At 62.1% G+C, this 25262-nt stretch overlaps 1 protein-coding gene across 1 annotated transcript; it reads right to left on the bottom strand.

Annotated features, from left to right (window-relative positions):
* Window positions 1–11083: 11083 nt before the first annotated feature.
* GPR132 (G protein-coupled receptor 132) lies at window positions 11084–24878 on the bottom strand. Its single transcript, XM_043557115.1, has 3 exons — window positions 22845–24878; window positions 18332–18449; window positions 11084–13429 (listed from the first exon to the last, which is right to left on the bottom strand). Exons 2-3 carry the CDS (start codon window positions 18336–18338, stop codon window positions 12306–12308), a joined length of 1131 nt encoding a protein of 376 aa, XP_043413050.1. The 5' UTR covers window positions 18339–18449; window positions 22845–24878; the 3' UTR covers window positions 11084–12305.
* Between the last annotated feature and the right edge of the window lie 384 nt (window positions 24879–25262).

Raw genomic sequence — 25262 nt, forward strand, 5'->3', positions numbered from 1 at the left:
GCAAATTTAAAATGTCCGTTTGTCAGACAGTGGAAAAGCTAGGGGGAGATTTTGCTCCTAGCCATATGCCACGCGCCCCTTAACACACGTGAAAGCAAGGTGGACGGACCGATAGAAAGTGGGCACGGTTCAGTGCCTAACTGGTGAAGAGGCCGGTGCCGGGCCTCAGAATACCAGCCGAGCATATGCGACTACCCTAGATGCCGGTCGTGCTATCAGATGGGCAAAAACCCAACATCTCTGGAGGAAGGGTATCCGGACCCACCACTCTTTTTCACCCAGCATGTTGGGCATTAAATGAAAACAGGCAGAGCTAGACACAAAACCAAAAAACGAGGGGAAAACAAACAAAACACCCCGCCCACATAATACTAACAGACTCACGGGTGATCCTGATACTGGAATTATCAGAGGTTTAAAAACAGCACTCATCTTCTCCATGAGAATTAATGACAAGGAGAGCTAGGATGTGTTAAGAGGACCCCAATGGAAGACGTAGCAGCAATCTTACACGGAGCGTTCTGGAGAATCAGGAAGGAAGTCTTCCCACCGAGAGGGCCGACATCGCCCCGATGCTAAAGCTTGAAGGGGGGGGGGTGGCAAGAGGGAGGAAGCACAGGCCGAGCCCTCGTCAACTTCCAACCAAAATGTCAGCAACTCCAGCCCCGTGAGAGGACGACCATCACAGCCACGTTAGGGTCATTCCGGCGGACAGAAGGTTAACGTTCCAAACCAACCAAAACAATTCCCGACGTTAATAAAACGCAGGAAGAAGAATAGCTGAAAATCTCCACAGGTGGAGAAGAATCACCTGATGACGTGAGCCCGCATCCGTGATAAGACACGTAGCAAACTAAATATACAAGTGCAAGGTTAGGAGCAGTGCACAATGCCACCCTCACTTCCGGCATGCGCTGCAAGTTGGGGGCCGCCAGGACCACCCCCAGTTCAATAATTCGGTACAAAGACTCACCGAACCGGTTGAAAGCTTACAGTCGTGGTCTATTACTGAAAGTGTGCCCATTAAACTCCCGCAGGGGAAGAAGTTCATGGGGCAGGGACCAGGAGGGCCCCACGCCTGGGGCTTCCACACCAAGTGACCCGAGGCCCGCTCCCTGTATTCCTCTCTGCGGTGTGCTCCCTGCACCCCCCTCCAACACTCGCCACCGCAGGCAGGACAGCCCAGGGGGTTCGGGATCACCTCCCAGGACCCGGGGCAAAGAACAGACCCCTCCTTGGGCAAGGCCCATATTTCTGCTACACAACGAGGGGGCTCACTCCATCGAAGTGAAGTGCATTTACAAGAACCTACAGGCAGTGCCGCGGTGACTAGTGAAACAGTGAAAGCTTCCTCCTGGGATCAGGAGTTAGGGGCGGATTTCTGCTCCCACACTTATACCGGACATTGTGCGGGGAGGGGGCTGGGGGTGGCAAAGAGGCGAGGAAAAGGATTTGCAAAGAACTGGAGTCATTATTCCCAGAAGATCGGTTTTCGAATGTAGAAAATCCACAGAACCTCATCTTAGCCTGGAGCGCTGCCGAAACCAGAGACCCCAGACTGGGGACTGAGACCCTCGTGATTCGCGTTCTCACAGTTCTGGAGTTTGGAAGGCCAAGGGGAGCGTTCGGCCATCCAGGTTTGGTTTCTGGTGTCCACAACGGGACAGGAGTGCCCGGAAGGGGACAGGAAGGAAGAGAGGGAGAGCTTTTCCTGTGCTGAAGCCAGCAGCCCTGCCTTCCCAGCTCTTTTAACCTTAGTTACCTCCTAAAAGCCCTGCCTCCAAAGACCGTCACACTGGGGGCCAGGACTTGGACAGAGGAATTTGAGGGAGACACATTTCCGTCCATAGCGAATCTCCAGGTGAATGGACCAAATGAACAAAGATTTAAGCATGACCATCAGATAATCATATTTATATATGCAAGTAACAGGCCACTGTAACATTCTTTAGGGGCGCCTGGGTAGCTCGGTCAGTGGAGCGTCGGACTCTTGATTTCGGCTCAGGTCATGATCCCAGGGTGGTGGGATCGAGACCCGTATTGGGCTCCGTGCTGAGTGTGGAGTCTTTAATGTGTTAATGATACCGTTGCAGAGCACCAATAACATCGGCACCAGCTAAATCTAACTACAGATGTGTAAGGACCGCCCCTGGAAAGCGCAAAGCCCTGCTGGGAGGCCAGTGGCTGTTCAAGTTGGGGAAAGTGCTGGGGCCCCCGCTGGAAACTCACCTCCGTAAAGATACCAGTTCTCTCAAACCTACCTTCAGTTCAGTGGCCTCCGAATCCCAGCCCTCACTTGGTTTCGTGGACACTGACAAGTTGATTCTAAAATCTGTATGGAAAGGCAAAGGGCCAGGGACAGACAGCCAGGAGGTCGTGGAGAAGGGCGGCCACACCGTGAGCTGGGACGGCCGCTCCGGAGAACCGTGGGACAGACACCTGTTCACAAAAACACTTGTACCCGAATGCCCATGGAAGGGACTCTCCATTACAGCCCCAAAGGGAAAACAACCCAAGCGCCCCCAGCAGGAGAATGGGCATGAGGGGCGGGGCCCGCACCACCAGGCCACACCGCCAGCTAAGCCGTCACTGCCCAGGGCCGCATGGATGGGTCTCAGCACAGAACATTGAGAGAAAGAAGCCAGACTGCAGAGCGCACGCCCATTCCGCAGATGGAAAGTTCAGATCAAGTGGAGGTATTCTGAGGAAGGGGACAGTGGGCTTGGGGGAGGCCCCGGGGAGATTTCTGGGACCCCGAGACTGTCCATACTTGGTCTGAGTGAAGGTGGCTAACGTTTGTTTGATACGGTCCCGTTGGGGACATTCTCTACTCGTGCTCCAATAAATAAGCCGATTAAGACGTCTAGGGCAGGGTCCACAGAGGCGGGCCCCAGCGGCCAACCCAGGCGATGCACTGGCCACGGGCCCAGGTCGGCTTCGAGCCTCATGTCTACCTTTAATCCTGGGGACTCCTTACCACATGTGTGTCTGAGCCGGTCAAAGAATCCGGTCTCTTCTGTACTAAAGAAAACCGTGCATGTGGCTCTCTGGCCTCTTGCAGAGCCCCCTCTACAGAGCCAGCCCTGCATATGTCCCGGCCACGTCCAGGCAGCAAGAGAGGAGCCACAGCCCCTGCCCGTCCCCTCGCACTCTGGGACACCTGGGCTCGCCTGGGACCACGCTCTGGGGGGGGTCCACTTGTCGGCTCCTGTCTGGCAGGTAGATAGAGGTGGGGTGGGGGCGTGACGGGCCCGGGCACAGTTGGGGGGGGGGGTGACGGGCCCGGGCACAGAGGGGACTCCGAGGCTGTGAGCCGTGTGGCCCTGCCCCAGAGATGCTCCAGGCCCACCTGCCGGTGTGGACCCTCGCTGGACCCCAACCCTGACCCCCCACCCCCTTTCCCAGAATCTCTTGTCTGCTGCTGGAGGGGGTGGGGACAGGGCAGGGGACACAAATGCTGCCAGCTAAAGTAGGTCAGGGGGTTTACCTCACCAGCCCGGCCTCATCGCCCAGCCCTCTGGACGTGGCCACGCTTCCACTCACACTTTGAGGAGTCAGCTGGATGTCGACATCGGGAACACTGCTGCCGGCGTCAGTGTGTCACTTGTGAACCTTTCCTACGAGGCGTCCTCAGGTGGGCAGAATCCTGGAAGTTTCCTTGTTGTACTCTGTTGTTTACGAAAATGAGAACAAAGGAAACGGATGACATTAAGAAATGCTTTCCTTTATGTCCTTTGGTTTTGTGCTGCTCAGAGCCGCCCTCATCACAGACGGGCTGGATGTGCCGCAGGGACAGAAATCTGCCCAACTCTCTGGGGCTGCACGGGAAGGGGGGGCAGGTGAGCCGGGCCCAGGGAGCCCAGGTGGACAGGAAGCGCGTCTGCCTTGGGCCCCTCGTCTCCTCCCCGCACGCCCAGCCCCGGCCAGCGCCACTCCTCTGCCCGGGTCTCTGGCCGGGGACCGTGCTGTTCTCTGCCCGCGCAGACCCCACCCCCAGCTCCCCAGCCTCTGTGTTCCCGACCAGGCGAACAGCCCAGACCCCCTCGGTGCCCAGGGAGACGGTCGGCGGGGGCCGGGCATCTCCCTTGAGGCCACCGGCACCAGCCGAGCGGGGGGACCCTCCCCTCTGTGTGGGCCCAGGCCTCAGGGGCAGGCAGAGGGTCATGGACCGGCACCCTGAAAATGCCCCTGGCAGCCCGTCCCCCCAGCATAACCTTGGGGTGCACACAGGCCACACGGCGCCTGAACTCACAGATGCCACCAGACCCTCGGGGTCCCCTCTGCCCACCCGCTCCCCTCCCCCACCTCTGAGGCTTGCCTCTCCACGCATGACCTCCAAAGGTGAGCCCTGGAGGTGGGCATCCTTGGAGGGCTGGGACTTGATTTTGTTGAAGGGGCCCTCCGTCTCCTTACAGGGGTAACTGCTAGCTATGCCCACGTGCCCCCGTCATCATCCGTGTCAGCCACTGGGTGGCCCCATCTCGGGGACCCCTAGAGGCCTGTTGGCCCACCTGCCTGCTTTTCCTCTGGGCCTCCCTGGGCCCCCCCTGCAGAACCCCATCTCTGGTTCCTCCTCTTCTCCCCGCTCCAGACGTTGCAGTGTCCCAGGGCCCAGTCCTCAAACCACTTCTGTCTACACCCTACACATCTGAAATGGAAGTCTGCCTCCCCCACCCAAAGCATCCTGTTCCCTTTACTGGTTCAATCAGCTGCTCACCACTCCGCCAAAGACCTTGGGGTCCTCCCGACGCCTCTCTTTTGCTCATCTCTGCCTCCAATCTGCAGCCCTCGGTCTGCCCACGGCCGCCGCCTGGCTCGGACCCGTGCCAGGACCCTCCAACCACCCTGGAGAGCCCACTCCCACGAATCAGCCGTGTCTTCGCACTCCGCTCCCTTTTTCCTCCTTCCCTTTCCCGCCGTGGGGACCAGCCTTTGGCTGTTGGGGACCGCACAGGAAAATCCCCGAACGAATGGAGAAGGGCGCCAATGCAGCTCAGCCCAGCGCTGGGGTGTCGGGAAGGTGGAGGGAGCAGAGGACACTCAGCTTAACATACGGGTCTGCACGCGGGTTTGTGGACACACGCACAGATCTTCCCGCTCTGGAAATGGTGCCGCCTGGTGACAGCAGGCGTCCCTGGGCCCGGCTCTCACTCGCACCGCTCTCCGCTGAGGGGAGCTGGGGCCCCTCCGGGAAAAGGCTGAGCCGAGTGGGCTCGGCATCTTGTACCAGAAGGTAAGGAAGTGCCTAAACAAAACGACGTGTCCGAAGGACGCAGGATCCCACTGAGAGTTGCGGACGGTAGGCCCTCGAGTAGGACGGCGGCCCAGAATCCGTGCTGGCATCAGTCCAGATGTAAGAAGGCACACCCCCAAGAGGGAAGGGAACCCCAGCCTCGTCAAAGAAATCACAAGCGCTGTCCCCATGAACTGCTTCGTAACTACTTACTAATTAGTTGCTTACTAATGAGTGCAAGGTGCTCAGCGGTTATCTTCACAGGGAGGGGTCTTGGCAGGTGTTATCTCACCCAAGTGGCGAGACCTCACGCGAGCGGTGCTGGCTGGCTGGCTGGCTGGGCACTCAGGGCCTCCGGCAGGCGGGACGTGAGGAGAAGGACACAGCCTCGCCTCCCAGGGGGCCCCACAGAAATACAGAAAGCACAGGACACAGGCACAGCTAAGGAAGGGGGCACTCTGCAGAGACACGTGCAGCACGTCAAGATGGGGGGGATGTTAGATCAGTGGTGATTTCCTGATTTTTCAGACTGCACTGCGCTTATGCGGGAGAGACTCCTTGTTCTCAGACGGTGCAGAAGTAAATAGTTGTATGGAAGGAGAGACTGAATAATAAGGAAAATGCCATAAAATGTTGACAGTTGGGGAATCTAGGTAAAGAGAGAGAATATCCAGAATTTCTTAGTACTAAGTGTACCACTTTTCTGCAGATTGGAAGTTATTTCAAAATGGAGAATTGGATAAAAGCAAAAACAATCCCACGTAGTTTCCACGGGTGCCCATGTAGGCAAGTCAATGTTCAGGAATAGTCTGGAGGAGTCTGCAAAGGTGCACAGCCCGCGATGATCTCAAGGGAGGAGAACAGGACTGGAGGTGGGGGAGGGGGCGGACCAGCGTCAGCAGGGCCCGTGACACCCCAGCTGTCTGCACGGAGGTGTCACAGGCAATTTGTAAGAGCAAACGTGGGTGTGAGAGTACAGGAAAGAAAACAGCATCCCTGTGAAATCGCAGAGAAGCCGAGGCGGGTGCCAGTGTGAGAGAGCAGAAGGAGAGGAGGTTTGGGTGGGGCGGCTGCCATGCCCTCTGAGGGGGGCAGGCCCCGGGCACAGAGCAGGGGGGCGTTGCAGGACGACGTCACGGGCCCTGACGCGGCCAAGGAGTGGGATGGCAGGTGCGGGACACGGAGGCCCTCCCCTTGGTACGGGCTTTCTGGTTCCATGTCTTTGCCCACGGTCATAGAGTGACTGCAGCAGCTCCAGACCTTGCACCTGGCCTTGAAGCGGGTCCAGGGAAAGAGCCTTTCCTCCAGGAGGCAAACTGAGTTCCAGGCCCACCTCTCACGGGTCGAAATTGGATATGCGCCGTTCTGATGGCATCGGGCTGAGACTCAAAGGCTCTCTAGGTGTGGACATGAGCCAGGGTCTCCCAGATGCAAACGCTCTGACTCAGGAGCCATGGGGCTGAGTCCCTTCTGTATTAAAAAAAATTTTTTTCTTAATCTTTATTTATTTTTGAGAGAGAGACAGAGTGCAAGTGGGGTGGAACAGAGAAGGAGGGGGACAAAGAGTCCGAAGCAGGGTCCAGACTCTGAGCTGTCAGCACAGAGCCTGATGCGGGGCTCGAACTCATGGACCGCGAGATCATGACCTGAGCCGAAGTCAGATGCTCAACCGACTGAGCTACCCAGGCGCCCTTGGGTCCCCTCTGTGTTTAACAGGGCCCCTCAGTGACTTGGATGTAGGCTGACATTTAAGAAATCAGAGCCCACCCTGGGCCCAAACCCAGGGGCAAAAGGACAGACAGGGCAGGGCTGCTCACCCCCAGGCTGGTCAGGAATGATCATGACGCAGGGAGGGGACTGTCTCCTGAGCAGCACGGACAACGGGTGCCCTGCTGACCTCCCACCTGACGGCTCGGGGCTGAGGCTGCTGGGAGGCAGGTCCTGAGCTGCCAGGCCCCCTCTGCCGCCCGGTTGCCTCAAACCACACCGGACTGGGGGCGGGGGGGGGGTGCATCTGGGTTTCTCCCTGCCACGGCAGCGGAGGATCTCAGCCTCCCCCCGCCCCCCTCTGAGCCATGGTGGCCCCAGACTGTCCCTTCAGGGGCTTCGGGGCCACAGTCTGATGTGTCTTTGTTTTTTTAAACTGCTTTATCGAGACATAATCGCATAGCATACAACATACCTCTCTGAGGGTAGGGGTCAGTGGTTTCGCCACAGTCACAGGTATGTGCCACCGGCCCCCCAGGAAGAAGCCTGTGCCCTTCAGCTGTACCCCCCACCGCCCCTCCCAACTCTGAACCTGCTCTGTCCTCACAGATTTTCCCATTCTGCACATGTCAGAGAAGTGGAATCCTACTCCCCGTGGCCTTTCGTGTCTGCTCCTGTCTCTCCGTGCTGCTCTTGAGGTCCGTCGGTGGCCCAGCTGCCGTCGGGGTCCGTCCGTGGCCCAGCTGCCCTCCGGTCCGTCCGCGGTGCATGCAGCGTGTCAGTATTTCACTCTTCTGGGCTCAGCCACGTCCCACCGGGGGATAGACCGCATTTTGCCGGCCTGTTTCCACCCTCCGGCCATCGCGAGTGTGCCCCGTGGAGCTCCGGGTGCGCGTCCCCGTGTGGACGGTGCCGTCAGCCTCGGGAGGCCCCAGACGTGGTTCTGCCCGGCAGGGGGCGACGCCTGAGTAGCCGTTCGGGGGGGGGGGGGGGGGCCGCCAGGCTGTTTCCGGGAGCAGCCGCCCCCTCTCCGTCCTGCCGGCCGTGTGCCAGGGCTGTGACCTCTGCGCGTGTGCACCAACACTCGTTACCGTGTGCCTCCGTGGTCCCGGTGGAATTTGCGGAGGGGGCGCAGGGCGGGCGGCGGTGCCTCCCGGGGGGACTTGCTGCCGCCGCGTGCTGCCCTGGCGCCGAGTCTCTGCCCCGCTGGCCTCCACCCCCTCCCGGATCCGCGAGGGCGCCCCTCCCGGACCCCAGTCCTGAGCCCCACCCCTGCCCCTGGCTTGGGGACTGATGGCACTGTCAGTGATGGCGTGGCTGTCGTTCGTCGTCAGGGCTCAAGGCCACTGGTCGTTTCTCTCCTTAGACCCAGCTCTGCGCGCAGGAGGCATTCGGGGTCACCAACCCCCCTCCGCCCAGGCGGTGGGCTCCGCGGGCCCGTCCGTGGCCTCCTGCGCCTTCCTCCCTTAGAACAAGAGCGGGGCCAACGGGGCCGTGCTGCCCCCTGGTGCCCGCACGCGGCACCTGCAGGGGCCGCCGCGAACTTGGCACCTCCCAGGACCCCAAGAACAGTGTCTAACCTACTTAGAGCATACACCCTGTGTCAGGCCAGCTTAAGCCAGGGACATACATGATCTCAGTTAATGTCCCCAGCGGCCCTGCAGGCATTTCCCCAGTGAAGACACAGGGTGGAGTGACCTGGCCAAAGCGAGCTGTCCTCATGAGCCCACGTCCCACCGCCAGCCCCGCCTACTCCCTGTGCACCACTCAGGAGAGCCTGCACGCACCCCTCCCAGGGGCAAGAGGCTTTGGGGTCGGGGACATGCCACCCCTTCTAGACCGACTGAGGACCGAGGGGCCCAGAACTCCCGGCTGCGCCTTTCTGGCCTCTCCTGCGGGGTCCACCCGGGGTGTGCACCTGTGGACCACAGCCACCAGCAGTGCCCGGAGGGTGGGGTGGGCTGAGGAGGGGCCCCACCTGCACCTGACGTGCTGGTGTATCTGTCAGGGCGGGAACAGAGGGTGCCCGGTAGGTTGGTCCTACGTGAGGGTTCTGTGTGGGCTCCCCAGCTGGCACGGAGCTCGCCCACACACGTGGCCATCTGGCCCCCGTTGTCCCTCGAGGAACAAGAGGGGACCACTCAGGCACAGGCCGTGTCCAGGGAGCTGGGAAGGCCGTAGTGAGCAAACAGCGGGCGGCCCCATCTGGGGACACGCTTGAGGGAAAAAGCCTAGGAGTGAGGGTGGTGGGCTCCAGGTGAGGGGGGCGCCACCCTGCAGGGGTCTCAGGGCTCCTACCTGGGGCGCTGGCCTCGGGACTGTGAGGGTGGACCTCACTGCCGGCGTCCCTCCTCCCTCCGGCGCCCAAGGGAGCATTTCGTGGAGGGAACAGATGGAAGAGGGGAGAGGGGGACCCAGAGTGAATGGGTGAGGCAGTGGGAGGTGGGAGGGAGAGGGAGAGGGGGTTAGGGACTGGGGGAGTGAGTGGGGGAGTAAGTGGGGGGATGAGAAGGTGGAGGGTGGAGGGGAGTGGGGGGTAGGGTGAGTCGGGAAGATGAGGGGGCATGGTGGGGGGTGAGTGAAGGTCTCATGTTTGGGTATCTGGTCTGCTCACCAGCACAGCCCCACTGCTCACCAGAGAAGTTTCTGGAAGCAGCACATGTCAGATGAAAACACGAGAGGACTGCGGTCAGCGAGTGAGGACGACACTATCACTAATCTTCAAGGAGGGTAGCACAGCCAGGCAGACGGGACGGACCAGGCCAGCCCGTGCCCACCACGTCCCCAGCTGTCCCTGTCCGGCTGGGATTCGGGCCTGGTGCCCTCTGCCTCTTGCCCCCAAGATCTCACACTCAAGGGCAGGGCCGGCCTTGCTCCCCGGGTGCTCCTGCGCCCACACCGGAGCTGGCACGTGGCCAGAGCCCAGCCCCTCCCACCTGGGCCCCCCCAGCAGCCCCTCAGCTAACACTGCGGGGTGTGGATTGCGTAGTGTCTTAGTGTGGACACCGAGCTGGTCGGGCCTTCAGCACAGAGCTTCTCCTTGTCCCCAGTGGTCACCGTCTCTCCCCATATTCATTTTCTAATCTCATGGGTCCCCATGCTGTCACTGCAGACACCCTCTGAGACCCCCAGGGAAGGGGACCCTGCAGGTCACACCCCCAGCCCGAGACCCCGGCCCACCCCGGCTCCAGCCGCCCCACCAGGCGTCAGTCCCCCCCCCCCCCGCCCGTCAGCGACCTATGGTGACAACAGGAGACACCCCCCACAGAGCCCCTAGCACAGAGCTCAGACCCACGTGCCGGCGAAAGCCAACCGTCTGTTCCTTCTCTCCTGTCCGGAACGCGCTCCTGGGGTGGTACTGAGGCACCGGGACCACGCTGCCTCTCATGCTGAGGTGTGGAAAGACCCGGAAGCCCCCCCCCGCCCCCCGCCCCCCGCCAAAGCAGCACCGGCCGGGGGCCCTGGGGCAGCCTGGTCACCCTGGTGCCCACGGGGAGGGCGTGCAGGCTCTGAGCTCTCCGAGGACAAAGGACAGGAAGCAGAGCACGCTGGGCCGGGACAGCTGTGAACCCAGCGCCCCTGCGCCCGTGCCCTGCGGCCACCGGAGCCCAGCACGTGGCCCTGGGACAGGGAGGAGAGGCGGAGAGTCCCAGAGGAGAAGGGCGCGGACACGGAGGCCGACGCGGGAGTCGGGCCGGGGATGGCGGGCACCGCCCACAGCTGAGAGAAGAGTCTGGAAGGGATCCCCCCCAGAGCCCCCAGAAGGAGCCCACCCTGCAGACACCTTGATCTTGGACGGCCAGCCCTCGCGACGGCGGCCGGAGAGAACAAGTTTGGTGCTAAGCTGCTCAGTCTGTGCTGAGTGGTTATGGCCCCGGCAGGACGGCGCGGGCTCAGCATGGACGCCTTGTGGGCCTGTCCGCGGGCTCCGGGCTCCGTCCCCAGCGCCCCGTCCAGGGACACCGGGCTCCGTCCCCAGCGCTGAGCGTTCCGGACTGTGCCCTGAAGCCACAGCCGTCACCCCAGAGCCTGGGCACATACCCCTCCCACGGGCTTGGTGCCCCCAGACAGCCCTAGAGGAAAACACGTCCCTGAAAAGGGGAAGGTGGCATTATTTCGTTAGGAAGGCACCTGAGACTGGCGTGTATTTTCGCATTTTTATTTCCAAGTGTGTCTTTTCGATGGCTCTCACTACAAAGAACCACCACGGACAGCGACCGCTGCCTTACAGAAAGGAGAGCACAATGTAACACGACATCCCGGCACAGCCCGGGGGAACCCGGGGTGCCCAGGCCCCCACGCTGGGCGCACAGCCCGCCGGGCTCCTGTTTGAGGTGTGAGCTGCAGGTGTGTGTGAAGTGCCCGAAGGACAGGTAGTGGGTCAGCGTGCGGTAGGTGTCGTTGGCCTTGTTACAGATAGGGAAACCGAGGCAGCAATGTGACCTGGCCTAGACGAGCCCGGACGTGACCCGACGCTGTGCGTCTTCAGGGAGCCCACTTTCGGGCCCCATGGCAGACCAGGTTCCATGCTCCACCCACACTCCATCCGCACCTGGTGGAGGCGCTGGAGGCCTGGGGCAGTCACCTGCTCACTCCTGAGCCCCCCCCCGTTGCAAGCCCTCGGCGGCCTCTCCCCTGGCATTGAGGCCGGGAAGCCCTGACGTGAAGGAATGAATCCCAGCCGTTCTCCGGGCCTCTTTAGCTGAGCGTCTGACCCTTTAGCTGAGTGTCCACCGGCACCCTCGACCTGGGCCACCCTACAGGAGGCCCGTCGGCTGCCCTGCTGAAGTCAGAGCAGTTGGTGCCCCAGCCCACGGCTCCCCCGAGGATTGCCCGGCAGCCCGCGACCTCACACCTGCGTGGCACAGAGCCGGCTCCTGCCCCCTCGTCGGCCTTGGCTGTCCCACAGCGAGCTGGCCCTGCGGGAAGGGCATCCTGAGACGGAGCACAAAGATCCCCTGCCGTACTCTCCGGTCATCCAAGCACTGCTTGCATAAAAGCACGGGAAATAAAGTCATCACTGCGCGTGACCGGCACCGTGCAGGGCCGCACCGGGCAGGCACGCGGCCCCTGACCACAGCCCTGCTGTTTGCTAGTGGCCGGGTGAGCCGGCCGGGATGTGTGTGGACGAAGAGGCCGGCCTGCCAGCCGCACGCTGCCTGGGCGAGCCGCCTCCTGCGTCGGCCCGGGCAGTGGGAGCCGGGGGTGCCGGGACCCTGATGGGCCGACGGAGAGCGTGGCTCCAGGAACGAGAGATCCTGGCAGGTTTCCCAGAGGGGGGCTTCTCGGCCAGCGCCGCGGGCACTCATTGGCAAGCTCAGCGGACGGGGAAGCCACACCACCGCTCCTGGGCTCCCACGCGGGCTCAACAGGACTCTTCGCCCGGCCTCTCCAAGGTGCACGGTGAGCCCCACGCACGCGGCTGTGGCTCCAGGGGCTCGACGATCCTGGGGATCGTGTGGCCGTTAGTGAGCGTCGTGGGCAGGGGCGCCTCCTCTGAGTCCTTGGAACACGTGAGCTTGACAACCTCTGTCCTCACGGAGCACTTCCTCCATTCCCTGTGGATCCTGGACACCTCTTGCCACGAGTGGCCCGTGGCCAGCACGTAGATGATGGGGTCGGCCACGCCGTTGGCCGTGGACAGGCACAGGAACACCGCGGAGGTCGTGTACAGGTTGGCTTCGAAGGCGCACATGGAGCCCGGGTCTCCCTTGTAGTAGGAAAAGGCGACGGCCTTGACGAGGAGCGCCAGGTGGTAGGGCGCGAAGCAGACCAGGAAGATGAGCACCACCGCGATGGCCAGGCGCTTCGCCTTGGCCTTCTGGGCGGCGCTCAGGCCCGTGCTCAGCTTGATGCTCCTGAAGATCCGCTGGTTGGTGAACGCGATGACGGAGAGAGGGACGGCGAACCCCACGGCGAAGCGGGAGTAGCAGTAGCTGGCGACCCTGGTGTTGGTGGGCAGCGTCTCGAAGCAGGTGTCCCGGTCTTCCATCTCAAACACCGGGTAGTGGATGAGGCCGACGACGAGGAAGACGGACGCCGAGATGAGGAAGGCAGTCCTCTGGTGGCGGCGGCCTCGGGTCTCCAGGGCATACACCACCGCCGCGAAGCGGTCGCAGGAGACGCAGCACAGGAAGAGGATGCTGACGTAGAGGTTGCAGAAGAAGATGTAGGCCGTCACCTTGCAGGCCCACGGGCCCAGGGTCCAGCGGTGCTGGTTCTGGATGTAGATGACCCAGAGGGGCAGGGTGCCGATGTAGAGCAGCTCGCACAGCGCCAGGCAGAACAGGTAGACCGCCAGCACGTTGCCCTGCCGCGCCTGCAGCAGCGTCAGCCACGCCGTCAGGCAGTTGGCCGGGAAGCCCAGCAGGCACACGAGGCTGTACGCCGCCACCAGGACCACTCTGCTGTCCTCGAAGGACACGTTACAGGGGCCCGTGCCGGGAAACGGGGTCGCCGAGACAGGGCCACTTACTAGGGTGTCGTTCCCTGTGGGACAGAGACAAGCGTGAGGACGGGAGCGCCTGGGAACCAAGAGAACATACGACTCGTGCTCGCTCCAGACCAGAGGCACCAGGCGTTTAAGGGTTCTCCAAACACCTGTCAGATTTTTGGGCTCCAGCCTGGCGGCGTCACAGCCCGTGGGCTGTGCGACGCCGAGTCCTCGTAACTCACGGAGGTCATTTCTCAAAGGGTTGCTTGTGTGCCGGAAAACAGAGTGTATTCTTTTTTTTTTTTAGTGTTTATTTTTGAGACGGAGAGAGACAGAATGTGAGCAGGGCAGGGGCAGAGAGAGAGGGAGACACAGAATCCGAAGCAGCTCCAGGCTCCGAGCCGTCAGCACGGCCCGACGCGGGACTTGAACTCACGAACCGCTAGATCATGACCCGAGCAAAGTCGGGCGCTTAACCAACTGAGCCACCTAGGCACCCCCAGAGTGTATTCTTTAATTATTGAGTGAGTGTTCTTCTGTGCACATTTTCAATAGAGTCGGGGTGCCCCCCCCACCGCCCTTCTCTAGCAGCTTTCATGCTTTGACCCCCACCCCTGACCCCGGCTCGTGCACAGCACCATCTTGCCTGCTTCAACCGTCAGTTATGGAGAAAAGTGATTAACCCCCCCTGTCGTGATGGGGGATTTGTGTACTTCTTGTAGTTCTCTCAAGGTTTGCTTTATGTGTTTTAAGCCGTTGTTAATTGGTGCGTGTGAGTTAAAAACGGTTCTGATTTCCTGATGAATCGACCTCAGTACTATTATGTCATGGTCTCTTCATCTCTGGGGTCGGCGGAGTAACGCCCCCGCCCCCCAAAGACGTGCACGTCCCGATCCCAGAACCTGTGAGTCTAGCAGCTTGATTGGCTCACGTGCAACTCTGGTTCCGTGGCAGAAGGAGTTGCAAATGGAATTGGGTTTGTGAATTGCCTGGCACTAGGAAAAGAGGGAGGCTGCCGTAGATTGCCGGGGCAGGCTCGGTGCTGTCACAGGGTCCCGGAATGTGGGCACGTGGGGGCCACTGGCCCTTCTGAAGAGGGAGGAAGGGGCTGCCGGCCCAGGGATGCGGGCAGCTTCTGGGAGCCGGACACGCAGGGAAACGGCTTCTCCCTGAGTCTCCAGGAGGAACGCGGCTGTGACACCCTGATTTTAGCCCATTTCTCCCCTCTCATCCCCCGAACAATGAAGATGGGCATCTATAAGCCTCTATGTTTGTAGTCATTTGTAACACAACCACAGGAAGGCAGTGTAATTTCTAATAATGCTTTTAATACTAAGTCTTTGTTTAGTACTTAATATAAAAAGAGCGGCTCTCTCTCGAGGAGTAGCCGTTGGTATTTTTTTCCCCACCTTCTACTTCCAGCCTGTCCGCATCCTTATGGTTTGGATGTGACGCTTCCGACTGGAGTTAGAAATCTGACGCTCGCTGCCTCTCAGTTACCGATTGCGATCCGTTTATACTCTTGACATCACTGATATGGTTTTGTTGCTTTTCTCCACCTTACTTTGTGCTCCTTTGTCTGCTTTTCTGTTTGCTTTTATTCCCCTTTTGTCTTTTGTTATGGGTTGAATTGTGCCCCCCCCCAAAAGATGTGGGGGACCCCTGACCCCAGCACCTTAGAACATGACCGTATTTGGGGCCGGTCTTTGCAGAGGCGGCCGGGTTCAGATGAGGCCATTTGGGTGGGCCCTAATCCCTTCGGACCGTGTTCTTATTACGTGGGCACATTCGCACACAGGGACGCGGGTGGGGAAGACGGTGTGGGGACACAGGGAGACGGCAGCCCTCCACCAGCCAAGGAGAGCGGCTAGGACAGACTCTCCCTTCCCGCCAAGCGAGCCAACGCATCTTCTGGATTTGTTTACTTCTTAAATTCTGTTTCCCGCCTCTACTCATTTGGAAGTTATTATCAAGTCTATTTTTAGGTTTTCAGAGACTACCCTGGAAACGAAATGTGTGCCTCCGTGTGTCCGGAGCTGGTCAGAGTCTGCACCCTCCTGAGCGTGTGGCCCGGGAGCCCCGAGCGCTATCTCTCTGGGGCCCGACTGGCCGACGCACCGCTCCCCCCAGGGTTCCAGTCGTGTGGGGGCTCGCGCGTTTCTAGCTTCGCACGTTGGCCTTGTCGTCCGCCCTGTGTGACGAGCCACGCGGCGGCCGGGGAATCCGAGAGTGTGTCGATCCCACCAGTGTGCAGGGACCCCGGGTTTCGCCCTCGGGGCTCTGCTCAGCTGTGTCGGACACACGAGTCTCATCTCGCTGTGGGGCCTCCTCCACCTCGGCCCCCTTGTCCCGTGCCATCCAAGGAGCCTGCTGGTGTCCAGCTATAGGGTAGGAGTCCCTTCATCGGTGTCTAACTCGTCCAAGTGATACAGCCTTCATTCCTGGAAACTCCATCTGGCTCCTTTCCAAGTCTGGCCGGATGGCCTCTGGCTCAGTCCATGCCCTGCTGCCCCCGACGCGCCCCAGGTGCCCCTGTCGCACCCATGAGGCCGTCCCAGCAGCTGGCACCGAGGGCTGAGGGCTCTAACCCCGCGGCACTAGCCCTCTGGCCCCTGCCCATGCGCCACAGCCCGGCTCCCTTGAAGGTGGGCGGCGGTTCTGAGCCCACGTTTGCTGGGCATTACCTGCGGGCATCGCCTGAGTGGAGGGGGCATCGCCTCCTGTCACCGGTCGCCTGGGACCCCCATCCGAGCTCTGGCGGCCAGCGGGCAGGGATCCTCGGATTCACTCCAGCCGTCACTGCCCAGGGCTGTCCTTTGGGGTCCCGTATGCAGGTGACCCCTTTCAAGCCCCACACCCACTCCCGCACCAGAGCCACGGCTCACCTGCTGTCCCTGCCCATTAGGAAACGGACAGCAGTGAGTCAGGGCGTAAACGTAGAACGGCCTCTGTGCTGTCTTAGGCCCGTGAATGTCCCTGTGCTGATTGTCACTGAGATTCAGTAACAGGGGACAGTCACCATCGTGCAGCATCACACAAAGTCCGAGGGCCAGAGACGCTCAGGGCTCTGGAGTTCTGGGGACCCCAATGCCCCGGGACGGAAGGGACCGCGTCAGTGAACAGCCTCGGACACCCACCCGGCCCGGTGCCGCTGACCACATTCCCCACCCCTGCTCAGGGTTTGCCTTCCCCTCGAGAGTTCAGACAAGCTTTCACGGGGCTCGGCCGATGCGTGACCCAGCTCTGAGGTGTTTCGTAGCAGGAACGCGTTGAGGCTGGCCGACGGGCCACCGCATGGGAAGCGGGAGCCCCAGGGAGTGCCCCTAGTGTCCCTTCACCTACAACTGGGAAGATGCCCGGACACGGGGGCCCCTGCAGCACCTGCTTGTGACAGAGGCCCCTGGAGGAAGGCGTGACCTGACGGCCACCTTTGAGTCACCACCCCGTCCAACAGCAAGAAGCCAGTGAGGAGAACAGCTCTGAGCCCCGGCTCAAGCTGCCAGAGCCCGAGGTGGGTCCTCACCTGCCCTCCCTCACCGGTGCTCCCGAGGGGCAGGCGATGTGGCGGGCGGACGAGTCACAAGGACGAAGCATGCCGTCAGGCGTGAGCCACCAGCTGTAAGCGGCAGGGACACTGCAGACGCACGCACTCTCTGGGGACCCGCCGTGGGGAAGGAATCTGCCACGTCCCGGGCACCTCCCTCTCCTGCCCAGCCTGCTCTCCTGGGCCCCCTCTGACCGCCCGACCTGCGTCCGGGGCCACCCTGGACCCCGTCCTCCCTCCCCCGCCTCCTCTGGGACCTGTCACAGAAACGAACGTCTGTGTCCTTCCCGGTGACACACCCTTACCAGAGCCTTTGCCCCTGGCCCCTGCCTTTCAGTTCCTCAGGAGACGCTGGGGACGCTTGCAACACTGCCACACTGTCCCCGTTAAACCGGAAGTTAAACCCGAAGTCCCCTCGGCTCCCGCAGCGCCCGCGCCCCGTTCTGCTCAGTCCCTGGGAGCCGACCCCCCCCAGGCCCCCGCAGGAGTGGGGTCACACAGGATTTGTGTTTCTACGTCTGGCTTCCCTCACTCGGCTTCAGGTCCTCAAGGCCCGTCCCTGCCGCCACCAGTGTCCGAACGTCCTTCGGCGCTAAGGCTGGGCCGCGTGCGTTCACGCAGTCCTCCGTCGATGGAGGCCGGGGTCGTTTCCACTCCCCCCCCCCTTTCGGACGCATGCTGCCGAGAACTCGGGCGTGCAAACGTCCCTTCGACACCCGGCTTTCACTTCTTTCGGGTAAATACCCGTAGTGGGATTGCTCATCACACGGCAGTTCTGTTTTCGACTTTGTGAGGAACCGCTGGGCTGTTTCCCGTAGCGGCCGCGCCAGCTTAACGTTCCCACCGACGGTGCACGGGGACCCGGTCTCTCCGCGTCCTCGCCAACACTTTGGTGTTTTGTTTTGTGAGGGTCGCCGTCCTAATGGTCCTAATGGGTGTGAGGTGGCTTCCCCGCCCCCTCCCCGGGACAGGTACAGCCATCCCCATTACCGGCGAGGGTCCGAGGCACCGGGGCCTGGGCGCCGTCGGGCCCACTTGTCAATTGCCCCCCCTCCCCCGCAGGCGCACACGAGGGCCCCGACCCCCTGGGAAAAGGGCGGGAGACAGGTGACAGGTGACAGCTCTGGGGCTCGGCACTTGGCCAGAGATGGGCATGATAGGAGACCCCGGTCCCTCGCGGTCCTGTTCCCGGTGTTTCCCAACGCCTCGAGAGCAAAGAAACAGACGCTTCCCTGTGTCTTGATGGAGAGCCTACACCTTTATTGTTTCGGAGACGGTTTTTTTTTAGACAAGGCTATTTTTCACGCCAAGTTCTGAAGTAATTACCCCCATGTTGAGGTGACGTGCATTCTAGAAAAATTCTTGCAGTCCCTCCTAAGTGGTTAAAGTCGACGGAGACGCGAAGGGGGCTCACCTGGCATACTTGAGTTGCTCCGATCTCAGAGAGGCTCTAACACGCACTCCGGTTTCTAGTACATGCCATGTGTCTTCTCGATCCTACTGAGCAGTTTGCTCCAAGAGTTCAAAGTGACCTGGACAAAGAGTAGGACGGAATGGCTTTAGGAAAATCAGATTCGATCAGAAATTAAGTCATTCAACAGATGACTCAACCCTTAGCGAGCATTTGTTATGTGTCAAGTCTTGTATTTTGATATATAGATATAACTATATATGATATATATGATATATATATCATATATAGGATATATATAGATATATGATATATAGGATACATACATGATATATAGATATATCTATATATGATATATAGATATGTTTGGATATATATAGATATAACAGAAGATCCTCAATATACAAAGAACATCTACAAATCAATAAATATGGGAAGTTTTGGGGCGCCTGGGTGGCTCAGTCGGTTAAGTGGCCGACTTCAGCTCAGGTCATGATCTCACAGCTCGTGAGTTTGAGCCCTGCATCGGGCTCTGTGCTCACAGCTCGGAGCCTGGAGCCTGCTTCGGGTTCTGTGCCTCCCTCTCTCTCTGCCCCAACCCACTCGCCTTCTGTCTCTGTCTCTCTCAAAAGTAAACAAACATCAAAAAAAAAAAAATTAAAAATGAATGAATATAAGAAGTTTCGGAGCCCATGAGCAGATACTTTGCAAAAGACGTAATAAACAGCTCCTAAAAACCCAAAAAGTGCTCGACTCTACTTATAATCAAAGAAATGCGAACATCAACGTCAGAAGGGCAGTCTTTTCTTGCCTATCAGGCTGACAAAAACAAAGGACTTTAATTCTCAGTGTTGGCGAAAGTGTGAGGAAGCGGGTGTCTTCACTGCGTTGACGGGAGGGCAAACCGGCATGAATGTTTTGGGCCCGATTGTGCAGCATGCTTCCAAAAGTCTGGGACGCACTTAACTTTTGATCATGTAAAATCCTTTCTAGGAATTTCCCCTGGCGAAACGATGACCCGAAACGTGAAGTGCGTGTGACTTGCAGGCATGTCACGGCACCTCCCCCCTACAGAAAGGACCAGGACCCCCAGGAGAGCGCCCACCGTGCCTGTAGGGCCCTGGCAGGTGGGGGACTGCGTCCACGGCACCCTATCTCGATACTTCCTTCCCTAACCAGAGGCGCCCTTATCCGCCAGAGAGGGTCTGGGAGAAGGCGGGCGCTCTAAACCCACGCTCCCACAGTGTGCAGGGCACGCCCGGAGCCCCAAGGGGCCGTGGGCTCCTGCTGTGCTCCGTGAGGCAGGCCCATGGGCCTCTCTGTCCTGCAGGGGCAGAGGCTGGGCCCAGAGGGGCTGCTGTGCTGGCCCCAGTCCCGCCCGAAGCTGCCTGGGCAGGGGAGGTGCACCCTAAGAGTGCAGCAGATTACCCGCCCGGCCCCCCTTGGCGAGTTTCCAGCAGTCAGAGGTCACAGGAAGCCAGGGGTTGCCTGAAGCTACAGAAAGTAGCTCCTGGAAGTCAACAAGGTGAGTCTAGAAAGTTGTTTCCCAAGTGACGTTGACCTTCTGAGCCCACGTTCCCAGACACGCTGGCAGGCGTGGGCCCAGAGGGCCGCCGCTGGGCCTTGCCCATCCCGCCCCCGGGTCTCGGGTCAGCCCCCTGCCAGTTGGGAAGGCCCGACAAGGGGGGCGGCCCCCGGGAGTTCCCTGACAGGTCTGTGGCCTGTTCTAGAAGGCCCTGCCCCCGCAGGAGATGGTCTAAGGCGCTCCCGGCTGTGACCCAGCAGGGCCCGCGTGGCGCCACCCCCCAGCTCGGAGCCCCGGCCGGCCAGGGGTGAGGGGGTGGGCCCGACTAAGGGGGGCCCCCAAAGGAGGAGCTGCGGGGACGCCAGGCCACCCGGAAGCCCCGGGAGCGTGGGTGCCAGCAGCCTCAGCCCGGGGCCCGAGTTCCTCCGTCACGACGGTGAGCTGCCTGCAGCAGGGGCTCCGGGCCCGGCCGCCCTCACGCTAACTCTCGAGTATTCTGGAAGCTGCGAGGCTGAGCCCGTCCCCGGGGGGCCGCACTGCCCGGTCTCCCCCCGCGCACACAGGAGCGGGGAGGGGTGGGGTCTCTCGCAGCCGCTTCTGCAAACGCCGGAGGAAGTGGTGCCCGAGCAAAACAGCGCGCTCCTCTGAGCTGAGGCCTGTGGGGGCCGCGTGGAGAGCAGACCGGTGCGGGGCGAGGGGGGTCCTGGGGCAGCGTGCTCACGCGGCCCGTGGGGGCCCGGTGCTCGTGTCCAGGTCCGGGCCACCTCCCTGACCCCGTCAGGCACCGGCAGTGCGGCCCGCCCCCGGCCAGCGCCCTGGCGGCCCGCCTTCTCCCCCACAGCCTGTCGTGCTCCTTGGCTCCGGATCTCAGCCCACGGGCGTCCCAGGGCCTCCCTGGACCTGGTGACCCCGTTTTCCGTCGTCCCCCGCCCGCCACCCTTACTGCCACTGCTTTCTGCTGCTTTCCTGTGCTCCCCCCGCCCCTGAAGGCGAGCAAGTCCCGGAGCCGGCCAGCGCCTTGCTCCCGCCCAACCTCGGCGGGTCCCTGCATCATCCCGGTGGCCGGGACACGGGGCAGCCCAGGCCTGCGTGGGGGTTGGGGGCGCTGGCCGCAGCACCCGGCACGGCCAGGGTGGCAGTGGCCGTGCCCTCTCGGCGTCCCCACCCCACCCGCCGCAGAGCACCCTGGCCCTCCCGCGGGGCTGGATGTTAGGTGGAGGGGGCCAAGAGCGGCGGGGGTGGCTCCCCGTGTCCCTCCACAGCAGCTCGTGGTCACGCACGGTGGCCAGTTCTTTCCGAGAGCCACCGCCTGTGCGGGCGGCCGTGGGGACCCACAGAGGCGGGTGTCAGCTGTGGGGCAGGCGGAGAGACAGATCCCGCGGGACGGCCCACTGCAGGTGCCAGGCCTCACCCAGCTGGCTGCTCCCAGCCCGGGGACGCAGGGAAGGGACAAGCCCGCCATGCCTGGAATGCCAGCCTGGGCCTGGTGGCCAGGGGTGGGAGGGTCTCTGTCCTCGGTCTATTCTCTCGGGGAGCTACGACAGCCACACAGCCCCGGGCATGACCCTGCTCCTCCACATCCCCAGGGGCCCACAGGCCCCACCTCCCCCCAGCCTGACCGGGGCTCCGGTGACAGCTGGCTCCAGTCCCCTCGCGGCTCCTTCTGGTCCCCCGGCTCGGCTCCCAGCGAGCGCCCTCACCGGCCGCTGTTCAAACACAACCCGCTGAACCAGCGCATCTCCCACCACGTGCTGCACCTGCAGCCCGTCCCCCCAGCTTCTCAAATATATTCCTCAGCTCTGATGACAGACAGGACTTGCAAACAGACCCCAAGGCACAGCCACGGGACACACACCGTCTTTACCCTGCCCTGACCGTCGCCCCCGTCCCGACACGTTGCTGAAAGCCCCGGGGATCGTCTGTGGTTTCTGGGGCCGTTTCACGAACACTGCTGGACATTTCGGGTTCTTCCACGTTCCCCACATTCTCACACCCAGCCCTGACTTCGTTTCTGTGTCCCAGCCGGGAGTTTCTGTGCCCCCGGCCCTCATGGCACACAGACCACGTGTGTTTCCCACGCCCGGTGGCCAGGCCACTACTGTTCCCCTTTTGATAGACTCTTTTTGAGTAGGCTTTACAGCCCAGCGTGGGGCTCGAACTCACGACCCCGAGATCAGGGGTCACGTACTCCGCCGACTGAGCCGGCCAGGCACCCCCTCCTCGTATAGATTTTAAGTGCAAGTCTTAAAAATTCATTTGCGAGGGCGTGCGGCTGGCTCAGCGAATAGAGCACAGGTCTCCCGGCCTTGGGGTTTGAGTGTCCTTAAAAAGAATTGTCTTAATTCATTTCATGTCTTTGGCAACAAGCTTGATGCCCCCCCCCAGCCCATCCATCTGTATTGTCGTGTCCCCTTCCGCCCCAGGTGGCTGCCTCCCCCCTCCTCCTGGCAGGTCCCCTGAAACCATCCTGTCACCTTCCTGGGCACACACGTACCTGGGAGACTGTGGGGTCTCACTCTTCGTCCCGGCTCTCGGCAGATACGGAACACCCCGCTGGCCTTGGCCCCACACCGGACGGCGTCCTGAGGGGCCCCAGGACCAGGCCCTGCGGCCAGGCTGACTGTCGCCCCAGCAGAGACCCCGCTGTCCCGCCTGTCCTCCTCATGCCCACGTGGCCCCAGCAGGCCTGGAGGCCAGGGAGCCAGGCGCTTTGTATATCACCCACCAAACACCCTGAGAATCAGCCGCGGTCCCACAGCGGCCAGGAAGTGCCACTCCCCGCCCCGGAGAGGAACCTGCCTCTGAGCTCTGACTCGCGGGCCCCCTGGAGCAGCGACCACCACGAGAACTCGGAAGAGGCCGAGCGAAGGACCCCAGGTTAAGACCCTCGACCAAGCGCCCACCTTCGTGCCAACAAATCACCCCAGCCCCACACCTGTCCGGGCGCCCCCCCTGCCGACCGCTCCCCAGCACATGGAGCCCACGACTTACTCAGGGAGGCAGACCTCATGCTCAGCTGTGAACTTTCAGGAAGTAGCAGGGGTCCAGAGATCTCTCTCAAACTCTCCTAACCGCAAACGGGCGGGCCCAGGATGGCCGGCGGGGTTGGGGCGTCCGTCATCCGCCTGGCGCCTCGAACTCCCCTGGAGGCAGATGCAGGGAAGCAGCCCAGACCTACTTCTCCTTGTGGCTCGTGGCGGTGACAACTCAGACACAGGCCACACGCTCCGCATTCGCTCAGGACCTTCCCAGCTGGCTCGGCCCACAGGCGGGAGCAGCTGGAGAGACCGCTGGTGCGCGGCCGACCCAGACACACGGCTCCTGCCCTGGCCCCCCGTGCGCCCTCCCCTGGCGGTGGTTCACAGGGTGACCTCCCTCCTCACTTCCCTTGCCCGGGGCGGGGCTCCCGCTGGAGGGAAGGGGCCTGCGCGCCCTGTCCTCGGCTCTGCGTCTGGCCCCAGAGCTCATCCCGGCTGGGCGCAGCGGACTTCGCCGGTGGGATTCTCTGTGAGGGGCCACACGGGTTCCCTGGGACACAGCGTCCTGCACCGAGGCGCCGCCCCGCCCTGGCGGGCCCAGCTGCCGGTCCCCCGTCCGGCTTACAGGACCCCAGGCTGAGGCACCCGCAATCCAAACCCCCACCCCACTTTCCTCGGGAAACGCTAGGGGGCTGCAGGTGGTCCGCTGACTTCCCCCACTGCCAAGGCCTGACCCGGTCCTGACTCTGTCAGCCCAGGGGGCGCAGGGATGGGCCCCCCGCACTTCTCGGGTGGCCGTGCCCAGCCCTGCGGCAGGGACAGTACGTGGGGGCGGATCTAAGGCAGCCACACCCCCAGGCGTGTTCGGGGCCGGGAGGGCCCCTGTGGGGGGTGTCCCCCGGGCCGCCCTTTCTCTAAGGGACTCTCGGGACTCAGCCTGCCACCCTGCAGGCTCTCGTGGCTCCGGGCGGGAGTCTGCTCAGACCCGGCCCGAACAGCGATTCGGCGTGAGTGGCTGCTGAGCATCTAGAACGCTGGGCCTAGAGTCTGCACAGGTCTGGGCGCAGGGCGCACCTCAGCCTCCCGGGAACACCCGCCTGGGGCCTGGCCACTGCCCACGAGCACCACGCGCCTCCCGGGTCTCGGCCCCCGGCGGGTGCGGCTGTGGCTCGGGGTGGCCTGGGAGGTCGGGCCTCAGCAGGGCCGCAGCCCCCACCGGGCCGGGTGTGCCGGGGATGGCGGGGTCCGGGCCGGGCCTCCGCGGAGGGGTCCGTGTCTTCCGGGGCTCCCCTGCGGCCCCACTGATGGGTCCAGGTCTGACACAGCTCCAACCTGCACCACCATCGGCTCTGTGCCCTGGTGGCCGGGTCAGGGACGGCGGCCGGTTCAAGTTAGGTCTGCTGAGCCCTCCACCCCCACCGCTGGTAGAGCCTCTTCCGGGGCACGGACTCCAGCCCAGCGAAGGGCGTGCGTGTGTGGGACGAAGGTCTCAGCGGAGGACGGGGCTGCCGAGAGGCAGGGGTGAGCTCACCTGGCCGAGGGGCCGGGGGCCTATTCCCGAGGGCCGACTGCCTTCCAGGTGGGGGGAAGGGGGCCGTAGCCACCTGACAGTGCCCCCGGGGGTCACTGGCTCCTGACTCCTGCTGGGAAGGTCCCCCACGGAACCCGGAAGGACTCTGCACGCATCGCATCGGGGCCACCTCGTTCACACCGTCTCACCAGAAGCGGAAGTCATTCGCCATTTCGAGCAGGTCCTATTGTCACAGATTGAATCTCAGAAGGTAGGGAAGGGTGGGCGGGACGACTCTGTCCCACCTGCTCCGGCTCTCGGGGTGTCTGCCCAGGGCGGTCTGCACCCCCAGCCGAGGGACTCAAGGGTGTCTATTCTCCCGGGTCCTCAAGTCTTGATAACGAAAAGGAGGCAGGCTGACGAGCCCTCGAGGAACCACCACCTGGATTCAACAGATGTGAAGACCTCGGACGGGCTTCGTCTAGAAGCGTCCACGTGTCTGAGTGGAACGCAGGCCCCCGACTCAGCCCCCGGGACACTGGCGTGTCCACCTCCGGCCTCCCCCAGCGCACTCGGCCACCCCGCCTCTCACCCGCGCTCTGTGCCTCCCCGGTTGCCCCCACGTGGTCTGACAGAGGGTCCCTCGAGCCAGGGTCCGAGCGAGGGTGGAGCACCCCCGCCCGTGTCTGTTGGGCCCCTCCCCGCCCCCGCCCCTGCCGCCCATAGGGTCGACGGTTTAAAGTGACCCGGCCGGTTGGATCTGCTCGCTTGGGTCCTTCTGGTGTCATTTAACGTGTTCTTCTGTCACCTGTTTCCCAAACTAGGCAGGGGGGTTCTCCCGCCTGGTTTGGGGCAGTTTGGCATTTCTGGCGGCCGCACCTCTGGAGAGCGTGTGGTAACACAAGAGGCTCACCGCCTCCC

The sequence above is a fragment of the Prionailurus bengalensis genome, chromosome B3 (assembly GCF_016509475.1).
Source record: "Prionailurus bengalensis isolate Pbe53 chromosome B3, Fcat_Pben_1.1_paternal_pri, whole genome shotgun sequence".
In the NCBI taxonomy this organism is placed as follows: Eukaryota; Metazoa; Chordata; class Mammalia; order Carnivora; family Felidae; genus Prionailurus; species Prionailurus bengalensis.